The following is a 10222-nucleotide window of genomic DNA, read 5'->3' on the forward strand; positions in this document are numbered from 1 at the left end:
TAATTCAGTGCACCTGCTGTTGAGTCTTTCTTTCTTTCTTTCTTTCTTTCTTTCTTTCTTTCTTTCTTTCTTTCTTTCTTTCTTTTTTCTCATTTAAAGGAAGGGTAAGTGATATTTCTTTCGGTAAAATTAGTGTTAAATAGCTCTATCTGATAGTACTCATTGCTATAGAGTGTAGGTTCAGTAACGGGGGTCTCCTTGTCTCTCCAGCTCTTTAATAAACAGAAAATGCATTTTCAGGTCGGGAATCACTCCCTGTGTTCTCACTCTCCCACTAATTCAGATGAGCAATAAAAGTTCTCCTTCCCCTCCTAGGAACTTTGAAATGGCCGTGTCCTACGGTGTGACCTTCCCTGTGCTGGTGCTGCTTCTGTCTGTGGTCTTCACTGGAAAACTGGAGGTGAAACCACACACTACAGTAGTTTTATCATGATTTGTTTAGTACTGTAGCTATGATGTCAATGTATTACTGTTATCATTGGTTATATATAATTATAATCATGATTACGATTATTATGAGTATTATTTGATATGACATATAAGGTTTGCCCGTTGCTGTCGGGCAAACCTATTTTCTCCATATTCTAACCTTTTGTGTTTTTTCGTAAATGAATGCCCTACTCTGGATTATACTACCCACAAAAGTATCAAAAGTAGCAGATCCGTTTTGAGCTTGTAGATCTGCTACTGTACTTTTGCTATTTCTTAATTTGAATCCTGAAAAGTAACAGTTTTGGACTTATGAGGTTTCCACCCGACAGAGATGTTATATTTTTATATATTGTGTGTTTCAGAGGTGGCAGTCTAAAATACCGCTGAGCATGCAGTGGATCACGGGGCTGTCGAGAGGTATCTCCACCAGGGCGGCGCTACGGCTCCTGTTGGTCAGCGTCTGTCTGCTCATGACCATGCTCATGGCCATCCTCAACTTTGTGAGTTGGAGTCTTATTTTCTCTTCAGTGTTCCCCTTTCCATGCCATTCTTTTTATATTCAAAGATTTGCACATGTGAGCTTGTATATCTCCTATTTTTGAATAGCCAAAGAAATCTTAAAATGACACAGATGCGTTCCCGGTCTTAATGGATTAACCATCTCTGTGTCTATTCATCCATCCATCTATTGCTGTGTCTCTTTCTTTATCTCTCTCTTTCTTCTTTCTTCTTGTTTCAGTTCTTCATCCCGGGAAACGGCTGTGCTAATGTTTCCCACAACAGAACGGAGCTGGAGGCTATGAAGCTCTACACAGTACCTGTGAGTACTGTGACCCTCCAACCATGATCAACCTCCATATCTAATGAGCATAACGTGTGTTTTGGTGAAGTACCTACGTTCCCACCAGTCAGTCAGTGTAGGATACAATGGAAATGGTCGGAACTCTAAAATTTAGAAGAAATCTGATTAGGTTCTATCTGGCCTTGAATTCTCCTTTAGAAGTGCCTTACTATACTAAGATAAGATTAGTTGGCTATAACATTTATGCTTTATATCATTTTTATGTATTTTTTAAGATCTTCTTTAGGGCTTTTCTGCCTTTATTTATAGGTATAGTGAAGATGGACAGGAAACAGGGAGAGAGAGATGGGGAGAGACATGCAGTAAAGATCGTCGAGAACGGGACTCGAACCCACGATGCGCTGTCAGGCTACATTGGAGCCGCTTTATATCATTTTGTGTAGCTGGATTATTTTTATAGCGACAATCCGTTGCTAATATTTGTCCTTCTCTTCTCTTCTCTTCTCTTCTCTTCTCTTCTCTTCTCTTCTCTTCTCTTCTCTTCTCTTCTCTTCTCTTCTCTTCTCTTCTCTTCTCTTCTCTTCTCTTCTCTTCTCTACCTCTCCTCTTGCAGTACTACATATACTGTTGTCTGCTGGCCATGCTGGGTGTGTTGGTGTTTGTGAGGACGTGCATGTCCCTTAAGGCGTTGCTGCTGACCCTGGCTGTGGTGGTCTACCTGGCTCTGTTCCTCTACGTTTACGCCCAGAGGTCCAACTGCCTCGTCGACCTGCTCTACAACACCTCCAAGTGAGACTCTCCTACAGTGTCAGGGTTGTTGTAGCAGACATCCCACCCTGGAAGAATCCAGGTCGGGGGATGACAAGTTAATTTATCTAGAGAGACAGACAAACAGACAGGCAAACACACAGAGAGCGAGAGCAGCTACAACCATAATATATAGGGCTTAAGTAATTGGTTAATCTGGGCTTCATATAATATTATTAAACAATGCTGCTAGCTTGTTTTTACTCACCTCAACGTGCATTTTACAGTCATTAGACCACCTTGGGCAATTGAAAACTCGGGCAAATGTTATCATTATTTTGACTTACTTTAATCTTTGATGATGATGATCCTGTGACTGTTGACACAAGATATAATAGTTATATCGTAGTTTGAGTACCTATGACTCCAGTGTGCACTGTTAAATGTTGTGTTATATGTTGTTTTTATACAGTATTGCTACATGTTTTATGTTTTTATGCTTACTGCAGCACCAACTGTTCATCTTGGGACACTCGAACTTGAATAAACTTGAATCTTGAACTTGAATTTGAGCATGAGATGGAGAAAGTTATCCTACCTAATCCTACCTAATTACACCTCACTTTCCACATCATTCACTGTCTAGTGTCTCACTACAGTGTGTCTACACTATACAGTCATTACTCTGTCTGTCTTTCCCCGCCGGGGTGTTCAGTTTCATGTGTTTTGTCTGTCACTCGGTGGGCAGATTGTAAAACCTTCATCAGAAGTATCATGTTTTATTCAGGGCAGTGTGTGTGGGGTGGGGGGTGGGGGGGGGGGTGTCTGCCTGTGGATACAGTGATTGACACAAAGATACCAGACAGTGACACCGAAGAGTCGTGTGAGGGTGTGACACTTTGCTTACGGCAGGGTATCAGCGCTAGTGAAACAAAATCCTTAGAAGTCTGTGTGTGTGTGTGTGTGTGTGTGTGTGTGTGTGTGTGTGTGTGTGTGTGCGTGTGCGTGTGTACTGTATGTATTGCTATATGTACTGTTGTGTGTATTATTTTATGTATTGTAGTGTGTATTGCTGTATGTATTGTATGTCAAATCTGTGATGATGTCATGAACCTGGAGTGTATCGAGGCCGGGTTGTTTTGTAACCAAAGTGTGTGTGTGTGTGTGTGTGTGTGTGTGTGTGTGTGTGTGTGTGTGTGTGTGTGTGTGTGTGTGTGTGTGTGTGTGTGTGTGTGTGTGTGTGTGTGTGTGTGTGTGTGTGTGTGTGTGTGTGTGTGTGTGTGTGTGTGTGTGTGTGTGTGTGTGTGCTTCAGGCCTGGTGTGTTAAAGGAGCCTACAATCATGGCCGGGGTTTGGCTTTTCGTCTTCTATTTCACGTGCCTCATATTGATCAGACAGGTAAGAAGCCTGTGTTTTTCGCGCGCGCGCGCCTGTGTGTGTGTGTGTGTGTGTGTGTGTGTGTGTGTGTCCGTCCATGTGCAAAGGCTGTGCACGCGATGCGTATACAGTTGTGCATGTGTGCGCATTTTCTGAGCTGGATGTAATTTTGTCATTGTTCCCATTTGTTTCTGTCTCTTGGTTTCTCTCTCTCTCTTCGTCTCCTCTCTCTCTTCGTCTCCCTCTGTTTCTGTCCTTCTCCCCACGTAAACTGGACTCACAAGGATTTTTAAATTCTTAAACAATTTTGAAATCTGGTATCACACACTACTTTACTTTACTTCATTATGGATCCCCATTAGCACTTGCCTAAACGTGGCTATTCTTCCTGGGGTCCGTCACACCCAAATAACACACTACAGGATTATTTTAAGATTCTCTCTCGTCAGATTATCTTGCACACATGCACACACTACACGATTTAAAACAATGAGGCATCACACACTACACTACAGGATTCTATTCAGATTCTCGTGGTTGCCCGAACGCAGCACCTCTCTCTCTCTCTCTCTGTCTGTCTGTCTCTCTCTCTCTCCCTGTCTCTCTCTCTCTCTCTCTCTCTCTCTCTCTCTCTCTCTCTCTCTCTCTCTCTCAATATTGGTAGAGGTAGAGCTTTGCCGTCATAGGCTCAAACAACACATCAAGTCCTGTCTCTCTCTCCCCCTATCCCCAGGACGAGCTGGGTTGTCGGGTGGAGTTCCTGTTAGAGTGCTGTTTCCAGACGGAACGAGAGGGCATAGAGACCATGGAGAACGTCAACAAGCTGCTCCTCCAGAACGTTCTGCCGCTCCACGTCGCCTCCTTCTTCATGAACGTCAAGAACATACACAACCAGGTAGAGGTCATACGCAACCAGGTAGAGGTCAAACACAACCAGGTAGAGGTCAAATACAACCAGGTAGAGGTCAAAAACTTCCAAATAAATTGGTGTAAATGCAGTTGAAATCAAGTATTCATAGGTATACATATCAGTTAGAGGCCAAAAGAACATGCAACCAGCTTGGAAGACGAGTTGATTTAACCGCATATAATGCTTTAAGGAATGTATTTATCTTTCACGGTTTATTACTATTAAATAACTATTTTCTAGTGTAACAATATCCTTTTGTTTTATTATCAAATACAATACAACATATCATATAGTCAGTAGGGCAACAGATAAGGGACAACTTCAGATATTTACATACTAGTCCATATCTAGACAACAATATAGCAGTTGCTTTATATAATGATATGACAATGCCTTGAAATGGGAAGTTCTGAAAAGGTGACTGTACAGGTATCAGAATGGAATTGCACAGTATAATGATGACATCACGAGTGGAGGAAGTTGTTAGTTACTCTACTGGCTGTACGTACTTACTGGCACAATACTGTCATCACAGCCTTTTGTATGTGTGGGAAATGTGGGGGCAGGTTAGTTTAGCTGCTCAAATACTGATAACATGTGTATTGTTTATGAGATGATTATCAAATGATTACATACGTACTGTATTTTGATTTCCAGCATTGAATATTATCTCTTGCCCTGTCTTTAAAGATGCAACAATACTCGCAGTTGTCAAGCACAAGAAATACATTTTCTGTCCTGAAACATGTGTAATATTCACTGTTGTGTAATATCTCCTGCTGTCAAACCTGTAAACGTTTTCTGTTCTCCACCCTTTCCAGGACCTGTACAGCGAGTCCTGTGACTGTGTGTGTGTGATGTTTGCCTCTGTGCCCCAGTATAAGGACTTCTACAGCGAGAGCAGTGCCAACAATGCTGGCCTGGAATGTCTGCGTCTCCTCAATGAGATCATAGCAGACTTTGACGAGGTACCGTCCACTGCTGCCAGATTTTGCGAGAGAAATAAAGCAACCAGTGCAACCAAGCCCAAAAGAAGCGAGAAGTCTATATAGGCCACATGAGCACTGTAAACCTATTATACACTGGCTATTTGAAAATAGACGATTTACAAGGTCACCTTGTAGATTTGCTATTTTCAAAAGAATCTTTGGGGGGAAAAGGTTTTTAAAGATCTGGTACAGGGGTTAGAAACAAGCCTGAAAAAACGCAACCCGCAACTACCAATATTTACAATCAACTTTACAGAAAAATAAGCCCAAAAATACCCCCAAAGTTGCTTATAATAAGTGGTCATAAGCGCAACACTACGGTAGTACCGTCTCCCTTACTGGGGGGATTTTGATAGCCCCACTGTGGTCATTCAATTATCTTCATCACTGGTGGGGATATGTTTTATTCCTTCTCCTGGTCAGACTGAATAAATATATGCATTTCCTTTTTGGGAAATGTAAGACTGTCTGATCTGTTTAATATTTATGTTTGATAATATCACAATTTAACAGTTACATTAACCCTGGCGTCCCTAATTTGGGTAAATCTGTCAAAATGTGTAAATATTTATCAAATAGTGAAAAATTTGAAAACAGTGAAAATAACACATCCAAAAGGTCACAACCCATCATGATGTGATGCATTGTGAGCTTGTAAATCGGCTACGGTATGTTTGCTATTTGTCATACACAAGTATAGGGCTTTAGTGGTTAAGTAAATGTACCCCCCTTTGTTTTTGTTGTTGTTAGTTTGTTTTATCGAACCCTGTTCCGATACAAACGTTGTCAGATATTTTGTAGACAGATGCCAGTTATATTATTTAGATGCACATATATCTTAACACTCTAAATCAGTAGTTCTCAAACTTTTTTTATTTCAAGCACCCCCATAACTGTTTACAAATGGAACCAGATGGTTCCATTTGTACATTCTTCCCTGCGGAACCATGAGGGTCACTGGACCCCACTTTGAGAACCACTGCTCTAAATCCTTGATCACCCTCCCTGTAGTTGTTTAACTTCTTTTTATTGCCCCTTAGTGGCTAACAGGGGCCCCTGTTAGCCACTGTTAGCCCCCATCTCTCTAAATGTTCCCGTCTCTCCCTCACAGCTTCTCTCCAAGCCCAAGTTCAGCTCTGTGGAGAAGATCAAGACCATTGGCAGTACGTACATGGCTGCTGCAGGACTGACCAGCACTCCTCCAGGAGAAGAGAGAAAGGTGAACATCTGCTCTTTGGCTATAATGTTTACTGTAGAGCTCGACTACACTAGTGCTTATTTGCTCCCTGCACGACGTTACTGAACCATGTTCTCTGTCTCCCCCTACAGGAATGTGAGACATCATACAGTCATGTGCGCTGCATGGTGGAGTTTGCCTTTGCACTGATGGGCAAACTGGAGCTCATTAATACTCACTCCTTCAACAGCTTCAAACTCAGGATCGGTGAGTCTCTACTGGTCTGGATCAATACTACAATAGTAGTGTTACTCCTACAAAAATGCTGCTGATGTTACGAACGAAACAACTAAAACAGTTATCTGAATAAATGCTAGTATTAACTTGGTATTGTCCTTTGTTGTAGGAATAAACCACGGGCCAGTGATTGCGGGGGTGATCGGAGCCCATAAACCACAATATGACATCTGGGGGAATGCTGTCAATGTGGCCAGCAGGATGGACAGCACTGGAGTACTGGACAAGATACAGGTAAGAGCATAGAGACAGATGGAATAATTGTCAGAGGTTTCACATCACCCTCTCCTCAAGTCTTTCTTAAGTTAGAAATACGTCACATTTGTCACCTAAGGTAGTGCAGACTATGCAGTGTACACTGTCAATGTCCCTAATCTTACCCCTCTCTCTCCCTCCCTCCCTCCCTCCCTCCCTCTCTCTCTCCTCTGTCAGGTGACAGAGGAGACAGCCCAGGTTGTCCAGAGTCTCGGGTACAGTGTCACACTCCGAGGAGTGGTCCATGTCAAGGGCAAAGGTCAACTCACCACCTACTTCATCAACGACCAATCATCTCCTCAGTTCTGAGAAGACGAGTTCTCCCCAGCCAGTCTGACTGCGGGGTCACCCACCAAAGTTGTACTTGTGAATAGCATTTAATGTTTGTTTTAAACTACTTGATGTACCAGATGGGTGCAGTTTACCACAAAGTTCATTATATTGTGTGCCAGTTTTAGATGACCACACAAAACATACAGTATACTTCTCTTTAGCTGACAACGTACCTCACACACTTATAAGTGTATAAATTCTGATGTGGTAAACCCCCATCTTTCTGTTACTGGAAGCAAGATACTGTACATATTTATTTATATTTATTTAAGTACTACTTGTGTATGGACATCTGCCACTGCCTGATCTGAAGAGCTGATGCTCTCTGGAATATAACCTTACGTCCAAATGTTGGAAACCAATACATTTTAAACTTTGGAGCATGATCCAGTGTGCAGACTTTATTCTTTTTGGATTGTCACCTCTGCCCGGAACTTGGAACTTCAGTGAGTGGATGTGCGTGCTTTTTTGTTTGTTTCTCTCACCACTGCTATGTACCATTGTTGGACTGAAAGTAGTCCACTTCCCCAGTCAGAAGCTGTCATGAAGCCAACATCCTGGATGTAGTAGTTTTTTTGCACTGGGTTGGTTCAAGGTGGCAGCTCCCTCTAACATCTGATTTATGCCGGTACTTTAGTTGCACACTCCTGTCACGCATAGAAAATAGCAGATCTAAAAGTTCACAACGTGTCTCATTGCGACATGTTGTGAGCTTGTAGATCAGCTATTGTCGGTGCACGACACCATGCTGCTGAACATCATAGTATATTAAGCCCTTAAATGTGTCAAGCATTCGAGGTACAGACATTTGGCATAAAAGACACAACCCTTTGCTGGAACCTGATGTCTACACTATAATAGACTTGTGTTTACTCCAGAAGCTGGCTGTCTTTTGGAAAAGACGTCTAAACCAAAATACAACCAACTAAACCATAGCGTGGCATCTGCAATTTAAATGACATTATACTCAATATATTTCTTACTCAAGTTTACTAACACTGAGATGTACTGTAGTGCACTGTATAACTTATAATGTGTGTTTAACATATTTCAACCCCCACCCACCCTCAACACACGACTATGAAGAACCCACTGAAAAAACGAAAGGCTATAGTCGTTCCATTCAATATTCTTGGATGATTCAGTCTGCTGTTACACTCGAATCTCGTCCTTAAAACATCTCATAACATTGCCCTAAAGGATGAGCATCGTTGAGGGTCCCACAGATGTTCTTGGCCAGCACCTCCCCCACAATCGCCTGAGGACCGGCAATGCAGAAGTCACAGACAGTGCCCACTGTGAATGCAGGGGTCCACTACAGACTGTGGAACAAGTGATGACCAGCTGCCCCAAATACCGGCCACCGAATGGTGATCGTGACTTAATTGACCTAGACAATGACACACTGGACTGGCTTGCTGCAACGGAGCTGAAGGACACCCGACTACGGCGTTTGATGAGTTTCTCTACACTGGCAAAGAGTCAGCTGACTGAGCATTCCACTGGCATTTATCTGTCATTTAAAAATAGTCTAGCTTGTCCAGTATTGTATTTCTTCTTTGCATTTCAATTTTTGGAAAGACAGAAAAGCAAAGCGAGCATTAGTATCTCAACAGGTGCAGGGACACTAAAGTGTAATTCAGCAGTCTAATTGTTGTTTTGTTTTTTCTTAACAAATTCCAACCTGCCATCCCTATTTTTGGCATGTCATATTGATTGATTGATTGATTGAATACTTTATTAGTCAGAAATGTAAACAATACTAGGTACAGTCAGACATTAAGGCTTAAAGGATAACACAAAAAAAGTCATGAGGACTTGTTTCCGTTGTGGTCCTGATGTATTATAGGCGAAAGCTCACAAGGCTTCATGATGCAATGCATTGTAAGCTTGTATATCTGCTATTTTTTTGCTATGAAAACAGGTGTGCCTTGAGATTTTGACTTGCCCGTTGGTGTGCCTTGCTGTGCACATAAAGTGTATAAACCACTAGTCTATTCATATAATACGAGTGCCATATTTGAAGCTGACTCACTTTTGCCGTGTTGTGTTTAAAAGCTCCGCCGTTGGAATGTTTTGTCAGTTTGTGTAAAAGGGACATTTTCTATTTGGGCTCAGTGATGAATCATTTAACATAACATTACACAAACTACACTTCATTCCTGAGTGGAGATTAGTTGAAAAGTAAAGTTCTTAATCAGTACATGCTGTACCATACTACACAACTATTTTGTTTCTGTCGGGTGGAAACCTCATATCATATGAGGCTCATATGTCCAAAACTGTATGTCAAAAATAGCAAAAATATAGTAAATAGTATATTTTTGATACTTTTGTGTGACGCTGTAGTATGATCAAGTATAGGGCATCAATTTACAAAAAAGTACAAAACTGTCAGCAACAACTTATTGTGTTGTGCCATGAAATGCAAGTTTGATAATGCACTTTCTAATTCCTCTTTGTTGTTTTGGCTTCAGAATACTACAATAATATTTAATTTGCTTTGATATGCAATGTCAGGCCTTTGAGGAAGTAGAGAATTCTTTCTTACTTATGACGTCAGTATGAAGTGAAAATGTAAAAAAATAAATGAAGGATTGAATACATATTCTATCTATGAATAAAGTATATACATATTTCCATTCTAAAGCATGGTTTTCCTTACTCTGTGTGTGTGTGTGTGTGTGTGTGTGTGTGTGTGTGTGTGTGTGTGTGTGTGTGTGTGTGTGTGTGTGTGTGTGTGTGTGTGTGTGTGCGTGCGTGCGTGCGTGCGTGCGTGCGTGCGTGCGCCCACTGCCTACCGCGCATACCTTTTACGGTGTTTGATTATAATGAATGGAATTTCCCCGTCGAGGTAACGCCCACATGTTCCGAGTAGTTGGCCAAGTGTCTATTGGTAGTCC

General features: G+C 41.7%; 1 protein-coding gene across 3 annotated transcripts in view; it reads left to right on the top strand.

The window, feature by feature from the left end:
• Positions 1-9909, top strand: part of LOC311034333 (adenylate cyclase type 2) — a 26100-nt gene extending 16191 nt beyond the window's left edge. For 2 of the 3 annotated variants that reach the window (XM_084042209.1, XM_084042210.1), the window contains exons 15-25: positions 316-400; positions 795-932; positions 1172-1252; positions 1848-2023; positions 3295-3379; positions 4092-4253; positions 5090-5236; positions 6369-6476; positions 6587-6701; positions 6841-6965; positions 7164-9909. In XM_084042209.1, coding sequence (XP_083898335.1) covers positions 316-400; positions 795-932; positions 1172-1252; positions 1848-2023; positions 3295-3379; positions 4092-4253; positions 5090-5236; positions 6369-6476; positions 6587-6701; positions 6841-6965; positions 7164-7295 — 1354 coding nt within the window. In that variant the 3' untranslated portion in view covers positions 7296-9909. Of the gene's footprint in view, positions 1-315; positions 401-794; positions 933-1171; positions 1253-1847; positions 2024-3294; positions 3380-4091; positions 4254-5089; positions 5237-6368; positions 6477-6586; positions 6702-6840; positions 6966-7163 lie in introns of those variants that run through there. The other variant, XR_014599595.1, reaches the window with a different exon arrangement.
• Positions 9910-10222: the final 313 nt, after the last annotated feature.

This window comes from Gymnoscopelus microlampas, assembly GCF_963454915.1.
Source record: "Gymnoscopelus microlampas genome assembly, chromosome: 19".
Taxonomy (NCBI): Eukaryota; Metazoa; Chordata; class Actinopteri; order Myctophiformes; family Myctophidae; genus Gymnoscopelus; species Gymnoscopelus microlampas.